The sequence below is a fragment of the Rhinolophus sinicus genome, chromosome 2 (assembly GCF_057876585.1).
Source record: "Rhinolophus sinicus isolate RSI-liver-muscle chromosome 2, RSI-T2T, whole genome shotgun sequence".
NCBI classification, from domain to species: Eukaryota; Metazoa; Chordata; class Mammalia; order Chiroptera; family Rhinolophidae; genus Rhinolophus; species Rhinolophus sinicus.
Genome location: NC_142502.1, coordinates 139,805,336 through 139,822,169, shown reverse-complemented (window position 1 = coordinate 139,822,169; position 16,834 = coordinate 139,805,336). Strand labels below are relative to the sequence as shown.

The window sequence follows — 16,834 nt, the reverse complement described above, 5'->3', positions numbered from 1 at the left end:
TTTGTCTTTGTCAAGAAATATGCTGATTGACGTCATCAAAATGGCGGCGTGAGGTGAGCCTCTGTAAAGCTCCCCTGGAATTTACAACTAACCGAACAACAATAACTCCACAAAGGACTCCCTGCGCAGCAGACAGGCAAGACGAAGAGGCCCACTACTGAATTCACCTAAAGGTGGGCAAATAGCGCGAGTGGGGGAGGAGGGAAGGGTGAAGTGTGGAGATGGAGCGCCGGGGGTGCAGGACGCAGACCCAGCTCAGTGCTCCGAGCTCACTGCTTACCGGAAATACTGCTGCTGCGGGAGAGGGAAGAACTCGGACTGCTAGGGCTCCGCTTATGGCCCACAGGGCTGAGGTGGCAGCATATAACACGGCTGAACCCAACGCTCACGGCAGAGACCTCGGAGAAAAGACTGAGGGAAGAAGGCTGAAAACGGTGGTTTAAGCCCTCACTGCCGAGCAGAGAACGGAAGCCTTGGGCACTGAGACTAGCCGCCCCCTCCCTGCCCTCCCAGAGCTCGCCCCGCCCCCACCAGCCCTGTGCTAGAAGCGGAACAGTAGCAGTGTCAGATCAAAAGAACAGAATATTTGCTGTTCTGAGAACTGTGGACCGCAGACACAGATTCGCAGCCCAACTAGTTCCGGCAAAGGGGAGAGAGTTGTGGAAGCAGGACCAGCTGTGGTGGTGGTCGCCGCCATTGCTCTGGGCCACCTCTCACAACTCACCCCGTCCCTGGCCCCACCTATCTGGGTGGATCCCTGCAGGAGTAAATAGAACTGCTGAAACATACGGGCTCTGAATCTGGTGCAGGAAGAGCTTTGGAACTTCAAAAGTTCTCCGCATACCCACACGGACACTGCGCCCTGTGACCCAGGCAAACTATTAACAGAGGAGACGCCTGTCTCCCAGGGAATCCCCCCATTGTGTGAGAAGTTGGAATAGTGCAGACAAAACATAGCACTACCGTGTGAGAGAGAAAAAAAAGCTGCAGTCGGAGAGAAAATAAAACATTCTACCAACAAGTACTGGAAAACAAAAGAAATACCTCTTTCTATCAACCTGTTGCAGAAGCCACTCCTGTAGATGTCTAGGAAGAGAAATAATAAATCAATAATTGCCATGAATAACCAAGGCAACAAGACAGCTCAGAAAGAAAGTGAAAAGTCTCCAGAAAAGGAACTTAAAGATATGGAAATACGTGAGTTAAATGACAGAGAATTCAAGATTGCAGTTCTGAAAAAACTCAACGAGATGCAAGAAAACACAGAAAGGCAGGTTAATGAACTCAGAAACACAATCAAAGAACAACATGAGCATTTTACGAAAGAGATTGAAATTTTAAAAAAGAACCAAATAGAATTTCTGGAGATTAAGAACTCAATAGAAGAAATTAAGAATGAAATAACCAGCTTAGGTAGTAGAGTTGACCAGATGGAGGAAAGAATCAGTGACATCGAAGATAGAAACCTGGAAATTACACAGATGGAAGAAGAAAGAGACTTGAGACTTAAAAGAAATGAAAGAACTCTACAAGAACTTTCTGGCTCCATCAGAAAGAGCAATATAAGAATAATGGGCATACCAGAAGGAGAAGAAAGAGAGAAGGGAACAGAAAATATATTCAAACAAATTGTTGATGAGAACTTCCCAATCTTGTGGACAGAACTGGATCCTCGAATCCAAGAAGCAAATAGAACACCTAGTTACCTCAATCCCAACAGGCCTTCTCCAAGGCACATTGTATTGAAGCTGTCTAAAATCAATGACAAAGAAAGAATCCTCAAGGCAGCCAGGGAAAAGAAGACGGTAACTTACAAAGGAAAGCCCATTAGATTATCATCAGATTTTTCAGCAGAAACTCTACAAGCCAGGAGGGAGTGGAACCAAATATTCAAACTATTGAAAGAGAGAAATCATGAGCCAAGAATAATATATCCAGCAAAGATATCCTTTAGATATGAAGGAGGAATAAAGACCTTTCCAGACATACAGAAGCTGAGGGAATTTTCTAATACACCACCTGCACTACAAGAAATACTAAAGGAGGCTATTCAACCACCATCAACAGGGACAATTTGTGGCAACCGAAACATAAAAAGGGGGAGAGTAAAGGCCTGAACCGGAATATGGGAATGGAGAAAGTAAGCGTGCTGAAGAAAATGGAATACTCTAAATATCAAACTTTCTTTTATATAAACCTAAGGGTAACCACTCAAAAAAAAATCCAGAATTGAAATATATACTGTAATAAAAGAAGAAACAGAGGGAAACATCATAGAATACCACCACACAGAAATAATAGACAACAACAACAACAAAAAAGGCAAAGAAACAATGGAGACACAGCCTTACCAGAAAACTAAAGATAGAATGACAGGAAATCCTCTCATCTCAATAATCACCCTAAATGTAAATAGACTGAACTCACCAATAAAAAGGCACAGAGTAGCAGATTGGATCAAAAAACTAAACCCAACCATATGCTGTCTCCAAGAGACACATCTCAGCTACAAGGACAAGCATAGACTCAAAGTGAAAGGGTGGAAATTGACACTCCAAGCAAATGGTACCCAGAGAAAATCAGGTGTAGCCATAATGATATCAGATGAAACAGATTTCAGGGTGAAAAAGATAACAAGAGACAAAGATGGACATTTCATAATGGTAAAGGGGACTATATAACAAGAAGACATAACAGTCATCAATATTTATGCCCCAAATCAGGGAGCACCGAAATACACCAAGCAACTACTAACAGAACTAAAGAAAAATTGACCAAAACACAATTATACTAGGGGACTTAAATACATCATTGACAGCTATGGATAAATCATCCAAACAGACAATAAATAACGAAATAGCAGCCCTACATGACACATTAGATGAAATGGACATAATTGACATATATAGAGCACTTCATCCTAAAACATCAGACTATACATTATTTTCTAGTGTACATGGAACATTTCATGGATAGATCAGATATTGGGACATAAAATCAGCCTCAGCAAATTTAAGAAGATTGAAATCATACCAAGCATATTCTCTGATCACAAGGCTTTGAAATTGGATATCAACTGCAAAAAGAAAGAAGGAAAAAACAAATACATGGAGATTAAACAACATACTTTTAAAGAACGACTGGGTCAAAGAAGAAATTAGAGGAGAGATCAAAAGATACATAGAAACAAATGACAATGAAAATACATCCTACCAAAATTTTTGGGATGCAGCGAAAGCAGTTTTAAGAGGGAAATTTATATCATTACAGACCTATCTCAAGAAACAAGAAAAATCCCAAATAAATAACCTCATGTTACACCTTAAAGAACTAGAAAAAGAAGAACAAGTGAAACCCAAGGTCAGCAGAAGAAAGGAAATAATAAAAATCAGAGCAGAACTAAATGAAATAGAGAACAAAAAGACAATAGAAAAAAATGTGACTAAGAGCTGGTTCTTTGAAAAGATTAACAAAATTGACAAACCCTTGGCTAGACTCACTAAGATAAAAAGAGAGAAGACACTAATTAACAAAATCAGAAATGAAAAAGGGGAAGTTATCACGGACACCACAGAAATACAAAGGATCATCCAAGAATACTATGAAGGACTATATGCCACCAAATTCAATAACCTAGAAGAAATGGACAAGGTCTTAGAAACATATAGCCTTCCAAGGCTGAACCATGAAGAACTGGAAAATCTAAACAGACCGATCACCAGTAACAAAATTGAATCAGTCATTCAAAACCTTCCCAAAAGTCCAGGACCAGATGGCTTCACTAGTGAATTCTACCAAACCTTCAAAGAGGATCTAATACCAATCCTGCTCAAACCCTTCCAAAAAATTGAAGAAGAGACAGTACTCCGTAACTCATTTTATGAGGCCAACATTACCCTGATACCAAAACCTGGTAAGGACCACACAAAAAAAGAAAACTACAGACCAATATCTCTGATGAATACAGATGCAAAAATCCTAAACAAAATTCTAGCAAATCGAATACAACAATGCATTAAAAAGATTATTCATCACGACCAAGTGGGGTTCATCCCTGGGGCACAAGGATGGTTCAACATCCTCAAATCCATCAATGTGATACATCACATAAACAAAATAAAGGACAAAAATCATATGATTATATCAACTGATGCAGAAAAAGCATTTGACAAGATACAACATCCATTTATGATTAAAACACTTAATAAAATAGATATAGAAGGAAAATAGCTTAACATAATAAAGGCCATATATGACAATCCCTTAGCTAATCTCATAATTAATGGTGAAAAACTGAAGCCCTTTGCTCTATGTTCAGGAACACAACAGGGCTGTCCCCTATCACCTCTGCTTTTCAACATAGAGTTGGAAGTCCTTGCCAGAGCAATCAGGCAAGAGAAAGAAATAAAAGGCATCCAAATTGGGAATCAAGAAGTTAAATTATCACTCTTTGCAGATGACATGATGCTATATATAGAAAACCCTAAAGACTCCACCAAAAAGCTATTAGAAACAATCAACGAATACAGTAAAGTTGCTGGCTACAAATTCAACGTACAAAAGTCCATTGCATTCCTATATACTAACAATGAAATCTCAGAAAAAGAAATACAAAAAACAATTCCTTTTGCAATTGCAGCAAAAAGAATAAAATACCTAGGAATAAACTTAACCAAGGAAGTGAAGGACCTATATGCTGAAAACTACAAGACATTTTTGAAAGAAATTGAAGAAGATACAAAGAAATAGAAAGACATTCTGTGCTCATGGATTGGAAGAATCAACATAGTTAAAATGGCCACATTACCCAAAGCAATATACAGATTTAATGCAATCCCCATCAAAATCCCAAAGGCATTTTTTAAAGAAATAGAACAAAAAATCATCAGATTTGTTTGGAACCACGAAAGACCCTGAATAGCCAGAGCAATCTTAAGAAAAATGAACAATACTGGAGGTATCACACTCTCTGACTTTAGCTTGTACTACCGGGCTTCAATAATCAAAACAGCATGGTATTGGCAGAAAAACAGACACACAGACCAATGGAATAGAATTGAGAACCCAGAAATAAAACCACATAAATATGGACAGATAATTTTTGACAAAGAAGCTAAAAACATACAATGGAGGAAAGACAGCCTCTTCAATAAATGGTGCTGGGAGAATTGGATAGCCATGTGCAAAAGAATGAAACTGGACTGCTATCTGTCACCATGTACCAAAATTAATTCAAAATGGATCAAAGACTTAAGCATAAGACCTGACACAATAAACTGCATAGAAGAAAACATAGGTACTAAACTTATGGACCTTGGGTTCAAAGAGCATTTTATGAATTTGACTCCAAAGGCAAGGGAAGTAAAAGCTAAAATAAACGAATGGGACTATATGAAACTTAAAAGCTTCTGCACAGCAAAAGAAACCATCGACAAAATCAAGAGGCAACCAACTGAATGGGAGAAGATTTTTGCAAACAGTGCCTCCGATAAGGTGCTAATATCCAAAATATACAAGGAACTCGTGAAACTCAACAACAAAAAAACAAACAACCCAATTGAAAAATGGGCAGAGGACCTGAAGAGACATTTCTCCAAAGAGGACATATAAATGGCAAATAGACATGAAAAAATGCTCAACATCACTAATCATCAGAGAAATGCAAATCAAAACCACAATGAGATATCACCTCACCCCAGTCAGAATGGCTATATCATCAACAAGACAAATAGTAACAAGTGTTGGAGAGGCTTTGGAGAAAAAGGAAACCTCATACACTGTTGGTGGGAATGCAGACTGGTGCAGCCGTTATGGAAAGCAGTGTGGAGGTTCCTCAAAAAATTGCGAATAGAATTACCATATGACCCAGCAATCCCTCTCCTGGGTATCTACCCCCAAAATCTGAAAACATTTATGCATAAAGACACGTGTGCTCCAATGTTCATTGCAGCTTTGTTCACGGTGGCCAAGACATGGAAACAACCAAAATGTCCTTCGATAGATGAATGGATAAAGAAGTTGTGGTATTATATACACAATGGAATACAATTCGGCGGTAAGAAAAGATGATATAGGAACATTTGTGATAACATGGGTGGATCTTGAGAGTATAATGCTAAGCGACATAAGTCAGAAAAAGCAGAGAACCATATGATTTCACTGATATGAGGTATATAAACCAAAAACAACAAAAGAACAAGACAAACAAGTGAGAAACAAAAACTCATAGACACAGACAATAGTTTAGTGGTTACCAGAGGGTAAGGGGGGTGGGGGTGGGAGATGAGGGTAAGGGGGATCGAATATATGGTGATGGAAGGAGAACAGACTCTGGGTGGTGAACACACAATGGGATTTATAGATGATGTGTTACAGAATTGTACACCTGAAACCTATGTAACTGTACTAACAATTGTCACCCCAATAAATTAAAAAAAAAGAAATATGTTGATAAATTGCTTAGGTGTAACATGAGCTCAGGGAGCATGGAAAGGACAATCTCCGTGACAAAAGATGTGTCTGACTCTAACCAGCTCTGAGAGATGCTAGGGAGGGGTTTGGTATGCTCCAGAGACAAGGGAGGAGAGTTGCTGGGGAGAGAGCCTGGGGGACATGGAGGTGGTGTGAAATGGTGAGGGGAAAACCCTTCTGGTTAAAAAAAAACGGGTGAAGAGCATCCTAAAAACCAGGATACTGGATTTTGCTTTGAAAGTTCCCTGTCCTTCTTTAATGTCATCCCTCCTGTCTCCTCTGCCCCATCAGCTATGAGGTCATGAATTCTTCCTAAGAGTCAGGGCTGGTTGAGAGGATGGAACTTCAGCAAAGGGCTGAGTTCCATTTCTGGGTCAATGTGTTGTGAAACCAGCCAGAACTCTTGGATCAAGAGCTGACACCAAAGGAGGCCCTAAGAATAAAAGTTCCATCCCCATAATAATTCACTGCCATTTGGGGGAAAGCTTTTGGGTGTCCACAAGGCACAGAGTTGTTTATTTAGTAAGTTTTATTGACATATAATTCATATACCGTACAATTTACCTACTTATATTTGTATAATTCAACAACTTTGTATATTCAAAGTTGTACAACTGTCACCACAATCAATTTTTAGAAGATTTTCAAAAAGAAACTGTGCACTGCTAGCCATCACCTGTCCAATCCCTTGTCTGCCCCTTCCCCAGCCCTGGGCAACCATTAATCTACTTTCAATCTCCATAGCTTTGCCTATTCTGAACATTTCATATAAATGGGATCATATAATATGTGGTCTTTTGTGTCTGGCTTCTTTCACTTCCCATAATATTTTCAAAGTTCATCCACATTGTAGCATGTATCAGTACTTCATTTCTTTGTATTGCCAAATAATATTCCATAGCATGGATATACCTTTTGTTTATCCACTTATCAGTTTAGGGACACACTGTTTCCACTTCTAGGCTGTTATGAATGATACTGCTATGAAAACTCATGTACAAATTTTTGTGGGGGCATATGTTTTCATTTCTCTTGGGTATATACCCAGGAACAAAATGACTGGGCATCAGATTATGACTTTATCTGTAACCTTTGAGAAACTACCAGACCACAAATCCACTTCCAAAGTGGCTACACCATTTTACATTCCCCCCTGTAGTATGTGAGGGTTCCAATTTCTCCACATCATCGACAACACTCATCTGTCTTTTTGAGTATCCTAGTGGCTGTAAAATGATGTGTGGTTTTGATTTGCTTTTCCCTTATGATTAATGTGAGCTTCTTTTCGTGTGCTTATTGGCCATGTATATATCTTCTTTGGAGAAATGTCTATTCAGATTCTTTGCCCATTTTCAATTAAGAAGGGGTGATACTGTAGATTATTCAGTAACTGTCAACCCTGATTCAAGCAACACTGACTGCTTGGCTACTGTATATTGTAAGAAGTTAAAAGGCACACTGAGGAAAATATTGACAACAAAAATATATAAAGGGTTACCATGTTAACAATTTTACAAATCAATAAGAGACACATTAAGACCCTCAAAGAACAATGTGAATAAACAGATAACTCCCAGAAAAGAAAAGAAAAATACTGATTAATCAACTGCTTAACCCTTGCTGGTAATCATAGTGTCAAATTAGAACACCATTTCCACTACCAAATTAGCAAACATTTATTTAAATCATACCATCCAAAGCTAGTGATGGTTGGAATAGTTCCTCTTTTAATAATAGCAAATTACTCAGCTAGGCTGGTCTCACTGTTTGCATCCCTTACCCCTCATGAAATACGTACAATTATCCCCATTTTGCTGATGAAGAAACTGAGACACAACGGTCAAGCCACTTGCCTAAAGTGACACCGCTGATGTGCATGCAGTGTGCCCTTCACTGCAGTTGGATGCGTAAGTTAATATAAAACCTTGCTTGGAGGGCAGTTTGGAAACACACATCAACAGCTACAAAATGTTCATTCCCTTTTACCTAGTAATTCTGCTTCCAGGAATCCATGCTAAGAAAACCACCAGAGACTAGCCATTGTGCTGTTGGCAGCACATGTGAAATGACAGCGCATCCATTCTGACGTTGGGCTAGAGTTGCGTCACAATGTACGTCTTGTACGTGGAATTGCGGTGGAATTTAGCTCATAATATTAATATAACACGAAATGAAAACAGGTACAAAATGTCTATATGATAGTATATACATATTGTAATAGGCCGTGATTTCTGTGGGAGGTGGGATTGTGGTTTTTAATTTCCTCGTTTTCTCTATTTTTTACAATCAGCTTATTTTATAATCGGAAACAAACGCTAAGTATCTTTCAGTACGGTGTTGCGGTGTGTGTGCATTTGATGCTGAGTTTCCAGGACGAGCGGGCCGGGGCGGTTGGGGTGGTGGGATTGGCAGAGGCTGGAGCCCTCAGAGGAGCCCAGGCACTGCCCCTCGACACGCCCCTCGCGGCCCGGGAGGGGCCGGCCCTTCCCCAGCCCCGCCCGCGGCTCCAGTTCCAGCCTCTGCTGGCGGCGGGGCACTGCGGGCGCCCGGGTGCCCCTCAGTGGGAGGGAGCGAGGGGAGGAGGGGCGCACAGCCGCGCTAACAACACGTGTGTCCGTGAAGCCTGCGGAGAAAGTCTCCTCGAAGGTCACCTGGCGTTACTCTGAGTCCACGCAGCCCAGGTGAGCCGGCGACTAGGTGGCCCCCCTGGGGGCGTGGGAACCCGCTCAGCGCCTCCCTGGAGGAGCAGCGCCGGGAGCGGGCAGGTGGGGGCTGTTGAGAAGCCCGGAGAGCCGGGCTGGGGCGCGGGCTGGCCTCTAGAGAGGGGCTCGGAGCCCTCGACGTTGCCCACTTCCTCTGTGCCCTGTCAGCGAGCCCTGGCCCAGCCTCCACAAACGCCTCGTGTGCAAGTGATGGCCTCGCCCACGCGGGACCCGGACCAGCCGCCGCTTCGTCGCTCACTGACCCCTACCTCCTCCTGTCTCGGCGCTGACTCTAGCCGGGGCGGTGAGTGGGACCACAGGGCGACTGGGAGCTGTTGCGAGTTATTTGCAGCCTCCTTGGGCAACCTGAAATGGTTGCGGTTCTGTCTGGTTGCGGATCGTGAGGAAATCCCCACCAATAACAAGGTAAGGCCTTGGCGTGCAGGCGCAAGGACCGAGTCCACCCCTCCCCACCAGGAGCTGCTCATATAGCGGTCACCTGGCAAATAGCATCCAGAGGTGTCTTTTTCTGGGTAGGTCGTCCTAATTAACCTTCCCACTAAGGGAGAGTCATCTGGGGGCAGCCAGGAAGAGTGAACACATATGCGAGTGGGAAAGGGGTGGGAGCGACTCTTGAGGGCACAGGGAAGAGGGGGAGGAGAACCCCAAGAAATCGCTACCTAGGTTAGGTTGTGGACCCTGGGGCCCAGATCCTGCTCAGCCTCCTCCTTCCCTCCTCTGGCCCCCACAGGGTTTCACTGCCATCCACTTTGCAGCCCAGAGCGGCAAGCTTGAATGCCTGCAGGTCTTGGTAGAGGAGTATAAGTTTCCGGTGGACCTGCCTACCCACCATGGCCAGACACCCCTGCACCTCGTCATCCACAGGGGCAACAAGACCATCCTCCTCCCCTGCATTCACTATCTGCTTAAGCACGGGGCGGCCGTCAACACGTGAGTCCAGCCTGCCTCAGAGTGGCTTAGAGGCTGGGCGGATAGGAACCACTTCCAGGCAGGCGGATCCATGCGGGACAGGCAGAATTGGGTCCCATCTAAAGCAGTCAGAGAGCCCACGTGGTGTACAAGTTAAGAAATCAGGCCCTGGAAGAGGACAGACCTGGTTCATGTCCCAGCTTTGCCACCGGTTAGCAAACATGGAGACCTCAGGCAAGTCACTCAGCACTTAGCCTCGGTGCCCTTCATTACACTGCAGTCACTGGGGGAGCTGCAAAAACACCAATGGTGTGTTCCAATCCAGAGGTTGTCTGGGGTGTGGCCTGGGCTTTGGAAGTCTCAAAAGGTACCTGGGTGATTCTAATGTTCAGCCAAGTTTGGGAACTACTTGCTGCCTCAGTGTCTTCAAGTGAAATTTGGGAGGCTGCCAGTACCTATGACAGGAGACTATTGTGATAAGTGAGAAAATGCATGGAAAGTGCACAGATGCCATATAGGAGACTGCATTCATTCAGAATGTTTATCGAGCATGTACCATACGCTAAGCACTGTGCCAGAGGTGAGGGATAGAGCAGTGCACACACAGAAGTGAAGCTGATATCCTAGTACAGGAGCAGATAGTAAATGAGCACACTAATAAATGAACAAAATGACAGAGTGGTAAGTAGTTAGGTAGGAACTAAAAAGGGTGGTGGGGTAGGGAGCAAAGGGGGCTGGGAGAGGATCTATTTTGGAAGGGACAGTCATCTCTAAGGCAGTGACGTTTGAAGCGCAACCTGAAGACTGAGCCAGCCACGCAAAGAGCCAGAGAAAAGTGTTCCGGGCAGAGGGAACATCGTGGGCAAAGGCCGTGTGCTGGTCAGAGGATGGGGTGCAGGAGGCAGCCCCAGGGTATGCAGGCCTCGTGGGCGCTGGCCAGGCATGGGCAAGGGGCAGGGGCGTCCCTTGATTAAACAGGATGAGGGTAGTGGTCCCTGAGCTCCCGCCAACCTAGCTCTCCTTTCACTTTCAGCAGCTCTTCACTGTCCCATACCCCCATAATCAGACTGTGACTGTTCATTTAGTCCAAACCCTCCTTCTACAGTTGAGGAAAGTGAGGGACAGAGAAGGGACAAGCCAGGGTCACCCAGAGGGCTGGTGGCAGAGCAAGCCTGGAAGTTGGTTTGCCCACCTATCTGAAAGGCAGATGCCCTTTGTCCTTCCTCCCCGCCCTCTTTCCCTTGGCGGGGACTCCAGTCAGACATGCAACGGCTCCACGCCTCTGCACCTGGCAGCCCGTGAGGGCCTGCTGAGCTGTGTGAAGGTCCTGGTAAAGAATGGTGCCAATGTCCATGCCCAAGATGCCACGGGCTGCAAGCCCATCGACTACTGCAAAATATGGAACCACCGCGCCTGCGCTCGGTGAGGGTGTAAGAACCACCTCCAACCTGCCACCCCTTCCCTCTCCCAGCCCTGTCCCTAGGGCCCTCACCCAAGGTGGAGTCTTTGAGAGGAAGGGCTGGGAAGCCAGATGATTATGGATTAAGTCTGCTGAGGGAGCCCTTTCCCAGGATATTATTCCCAGAGGCTTTCCATAGGCCTCACCCCTGTGGGTTTAGCACTACCCTCCTGCCCCTGGAGGCTCAGCAAGAAGGGTGGCGATCAGACTGTCACTTTCCTCTCACCACACTCAAGCCTCACTCAAAGTAGTGAGCCAGAGGGGCCAGAGGATGGGGGTGGGTCGTGCTCATCTCACCTCTGGCAGCCCCTCCCAGCCCAGGTTGAAGCCCAGTCACTGGGGGATGACATGCCTCCACCTTGGCACCAGGTTCTTGAAGGATTCCATGTGGAAACGGGACAAGAAGGACTTTGCCTGTGAGATGGGGAAACTGAAGCGGCTCAAGGGCCAGCTGGCCCTCATGGAGCATGACTACCTGACTGAGTTTCAAGTAAGCAGTAGGGCTGCAGGGGCACCGGGCATCAGCCGCTATCCAGGAGTGTGAGCAGAGGCAGTGACTCACGTGTGTGTTTAAAAGAGTGGCTAGAAGCAGTCCCATCCTCTCTCCCCCCAGACTGAAATTCCACCCTTAGAAGCTACCCATTTAGGTCAAAAGTCTTGTGTCAGAAAGCAAACGCAGCTTAAATTAGCAAGTATTTACGGAGCTCCTCCCAGTGCACGGCCTCCTTTGGGTGAGGAGGAAAATCTCTAATGAGACCCAGGCCCGGCTTTACTGGGATGCACACTGATTTAAAAGGCCCGTCCTTCCTTCCTACAGACACTGAGCACTCACTCTCTGCGAGGCACCTGCTACACAGACCCTGAGGTTCCAAAGAGCAAGGAGAGGTGGTTCCCTCACTCAGGAGCTGAGTCTAATAGGGGAGGTGGGTTATATTCCCAGAGGAGGACAGCACTCACGAAGTGCCAGAGGAATAATGCTTACGAGGAATCTTTAAAGATGGGCAGCAGTTGGCCATCTGAAGAAATAGTGAAGGGCTGACCAGGCAGAGGGAATAGACAACCCAGTGGAGAGGCACAGAGTGTATGCTAAAAAGTGCAAATTCAGTACAGCCAGGTGTCCGATGTGAGTTGGAGATTGACAAGCTAGAGATTTGGCAAAGGCCCAGATCAACGACAGACCTTGGTGGGGGAAAGAAGGGAGTCACTAAAGGATTTAAGCAGGTATAATTACGTAAGATGCAAGAAAACCCAGAAAGAAGATGCTGGGAATCCTAAGTGGATACAGAAGTGGGGAAGGCTTCAGGGCTGGCCAAATCCGGGGCTCCCGCGGCACTTCTCACCAGTTCTCAGCCCTATTCTTCTCTGTTGTCCGTGCCATCCAGGCCTCACAGTCCCATGTGTGTCCAGAGGAGGCAAAGTCCATCTGTTCTGTGGCTCTAAACTTTCCCAGAAGCCCCTTGCAAATCTCCCCTTCTCTCTAATTGGCCTCAATTGGATCATGAGTCCATTCTTGTTCCAATTCCTACAGCATGTGCTGACTGACCTAGGTCTAGGCCAAGGCTGACGGAATTATGACGAGAGGCTTAACCTAATCAGAGCCTACCTCCCGAGCTGGGTCAGTCTCCAAACCACCTGATGGCTTAGCAACGGTCTGGGAAATGACCCTGAGACGGAGGTGGGAAAGGGACAGTTCTGTGACTAGTTGAAGGTTTAATGGTAGTGGAAGCAAGAATAGAGAGCTAGATCGAGTTATCACCACCCAGCAAACTGCATTCCCCTACATGACTCCCCAAGGCCAACACTTCCAAGAAGCCTGCCCGGATTAGCTCTACCCAGCTCCAGGCCTTCTAAACCTTTCTGCTTTCTCCTTCCAGGGTCAAGGATGTAGTTTGTATTTCTCATTTGCCTTTCCCCTCTATCAAACCAGAGACTCTCTTAAGGCAAGATTTGTCTCCACTATCAAAATGGGTTCCCCCCATAAGACTCAAAGTTCTCTGTAGGGCAAAGACTGTGTCTCCCCTTCGAGTTGAAGACCTCATCTAAGGTGAAAGCTGTATCTTCATCAGATTGGAAGACTTCCCTATGGGAGCGGCTCTGTCTGCGCCATCAGCCCAGGGGCTCCCTTCAGGCAATAGCTGTCTCCCCATCAGAACGTGGGTTCCCACAAGGCAGGGGTTTCTCCCATCAGACTCAGGGCTTCCCTGAGGTGGGACGGTGTCTGGCCAATCATGCCTGAGGTTTCCAAGGGCTATAACCACAGGGCCTCCTTCCACAGAAGCACAGGGGGAGCAGCCCTTCTCAACTATCTTGTGCCCTCTGATGTTGCAGAAAGAGCACCAAATTCTGAGAGAAGCTGATTACAAGAAGTGGCTCCATCGCAAGCTGCTGTCCGCAGGTCAATCCCTGATCTGCAATACTGAACAAGAGCCCCAAGCCCTACCCCAGGCCATCGCCCTCTCCAAGCCCCCCAAGAGTTTCTACCCCTCCCCAGAGGCGCTCCTGCAGCAGACCCCACAGCCCAAGCTGCAGCGCTTTGTGACACCCACACCCATCTACCGACAGACCACAGTCAGGAGGCCCAGGCTGTGGGACCTTAGCACCAACCCTGCCAAATCCCCCACTGCCCAGATCAGCTACCCGCAGGGCATCCGCCTGGGCGTGCATCCAGACCCTAGCCTAGAGCATGACTTCCGCAGATTCCTCGAGGTCAGGTCTGATGGGCACGGTGGTGCTCAGCTGCACACGGTGGCCGGCCACCAGGTGACACCCATGCCCCAGCTGCCTTTAGAGGTGATAGTCCGCGAGCTGTACCCTCCGGTGCGGCCATACAGGATGAAGGTGCCCCAGGGCTTTTACTCTGTCAGCATGAGGGACGTGGCCCGGAAGCGGCACTTGGGCGACACCACCTTCTGGACCGATACTCTGGCCATGAACCTGCGTGAGACATTTGACGAAGCCTTCCTGGCAGCTGTGCGAGCCCATCAAGGGCTTCCCGCTCTGCCCTCCCCCCATCCCACCCCACCCCCATAAACTTACGGTGGTAGCTTCTCGAACTGAGGCAGCCCAGTGAAGGCTGAGATGTGGCCATTGGTGTTGTGCCCAGGGAAGGGGAGGGTGCCCACAGGCTCAGCTCCCTGCTCCCAAGCTCAAGGACCAGAGCCTCCGCCTCCAACAAAAGGTCCCAGGGCTCCCTTCTCTCCACCAAGAAATCTCTTGGACCCCCCAAGAGATTCAAGTTAGGGCAGTGGTCCAAGGCTCAGAGTGGGGGTCAGTCTCTATGCTAGGCCCTCGCACTGTAAAAGCAACACACTGGTGTCCCCTTTTGCTCCCCACTACCCCATCAGGGACAAGGCTTCCAGGATGAAGGACCCTGGGGAAGTTGTGCTTCCTGTTCAGATTAAGTCCTGCTGCTGCAGGCTCTGAGCCTCACACTTCATCTCCAGACCCACAATGGGGTGGAAGACAGCTAATGTCCCCTGCCATGGGCTTCCCTGCTACCGTGGGCTGCCACTGGGGTTTCTGCAGGTCAGGGAAGCGTATCTGGGAGAAGGGAGGGAAGACCGATGGCTTCAGTTTGAGACGATGAAAGCTTGTACTTCCTCCAGGAAGCTAGCCTGCACCTCCTGCTATCCCCTGTACATATCACTACAAATCATTCATTAAACAAACATTTATTGAGTGCTTTCCATGTGCCAGGCACCGAGTCAGGTGCTGTTGATACAAAAATTGAGGGACAGGCCCTGCCCTCAATGAGCTTACAGTCTAGTTAGGAGATAGACCAGTACGGCGGCAGGTAATGTGTGGTGCGCTGGGGTGGATGGGGGGAGGGGCATTCAAAGCTCCTTGGTCGAAGGGAAATCTAAGTTGAGAATTGACAGAGAAGATACCCAGGTGAGCAGCAGAAAGGTGAATCAAAGTGGCATCTCTGGATACAGGAGGCTGGGACCCAGAGTGCAAGGTGGCGAGTGATGAGGCCAGAGAGGCGAGCAGGAAGCAGGATACCACGAGTCTTGCAGCCATGCTAAGGGGTCTGGGTTTATCCTGAAAGCAGTGAGGAGCCACGCAAGTTTGTAGGCCAGGGAGTGACTTGATCAACTATGCATTTTAGAAAGACAACTCTGGCTGTGGGACAGAGAAACAGGAGAAGGCTATCACAATAATCCAGGTGAAAGTTGATGACAGTGGGAGTGGCTCTAATCAAGAAATGTTAAGAAGGCAAACTTGACAGTTTTTAGAGACTGGATATAGGGGGCAGGTTTCTGGTCTGGCTCCTGGCTGATCTTGGGGCCACAGCAGGTACCCAAGAGGCAGGTTTGCAGAGGACAGCAACAAGAGCCATGAGAGTTGTCTGTGTCCCCAAAGGCAGCAGAACTATGGTTCAGAAGCCCAGGAGGGACATTGGGGCTGGAGGTCAACTCTCAATTCCTTGGCCCAGTCACAGCCATCAGCATGGATAGGTTCCTCCAGCGCCCACGACAGAACCCTGAGAAACCCCACGGTGCATGGGGCGAGTGGAGAAGCCTGCACAGGACATGGCAAGAAGCCACAGAGGTAGGAAGAGAACAGCCGCTAGAGTGCCAAGGAAGTGCGATTCAAGAAGCTGGGGGTGATTGGCCCTACCAGATGCTGCAGAGACCCAGGAAGATATGAAAAGGGTCTGCTGGATTTAGCACAAGAAGGCCACTGGTGACCCCCAGGAGAGCATTGGAGTGGAGCAAAGGGAGAGGGCGAAGCCACGTCATTGGGATGAGAAGTGGACAGCAAGCGAGGGCAGAGCCAGCTGCTGGCCCAGCAGTGAGGAGGACGTTGGCCCCCAGTGTCCTCCATCCATCTGCATAGGATAAAAGGGCCTGATCATCTCATTCCCACCGAGAGACCAAAATGTGCTGCTCCTCCCGGGGCAAGGGGAAGGCTGGTATTGAGACCGGGAAATGCTAAAGCCAAGGAAACGAAGGCTATGGTGGGACTTGAGGCAAGATGTGGAAGATTTTCAAGCCCAGGGGGTCTTCGCAGGGGCTTAAAGGTACCACATGTGTGCAGTCCCTCTCTGCACCTGCCAGCCTTGCTTTGAGGTATCATTATGGCCAATAATGGCTCTCATGGGGAACTTACTTTAGTATGTACTAGTGAGTACTTGCAAGGCACTGTAGTTGGAGTGCAAGGTCAACAAATGCTGGTCTGTGCTCAGGACCTGGCCTGCCTTCTTAAAAGCCTGAGGTCATCTCCCCAGGAACCAAGCACACAGAAGACAAGACCAGCCCTTGTGTGCTCT

At 47.0% G+C, this 16,834-nt stretch overlaps 1 protein-coding gene across 1 annotated transcript; it reads left to right on the top strand.

Annotated features, from left to right (window-relative positions):
* The first annotated feature begins 8,698 nt into the window (after positions 1-8,698).
* Positions 8,699-15,241, top strand: ANKRD53 (ankyrin repeat domain 53). Its single transcript, XM_019718761.3, has 6 exons — positions 8,699-9,152; positions 9,342-9,599; positions 9,925-10,124; positions 11,361-11,525; positions 11,932-12,052; positions 13,891-15,241. The coding sequence occupies exons 2-6, from the start codon at positions 9,384-9,386 to the stop codon at positions 14,590-14,592; spliced, it is 1,404 nt and encodes a 467-aa protein (XP_019574320.3). The 5' UTR covers positions 8,699-9,152; positions 9,342-9,383; the 3' UTR covers positions 14,593-15,241.
* Positions 15,242-16,834: the final 1,593 nt, after the last annotated feature.

Coding starts and splice junctions, on each gene's coding strand:
- ANKRD53 (XM_019718761.3), top strand. CDS start 9,384: ATGGCCTCGCCCACGCGGGACCCGGACCAGCCGCCGCTTCGTCGCTCA. Junction 9,600..9,924: donor AAATCCCCACCAATAACAAG/GTAAGGCCTTGG, acceptor TGGCCCCCACAG/GGTTTCACTGCCATCCACTT. Junction 10,125..11,360: donor CACGGGGCGGCCGTCAACAC/GTGAGTCCAGCC, acceptor CGGGGACTCCAG/TCAGACATGCAACGGCTCCA.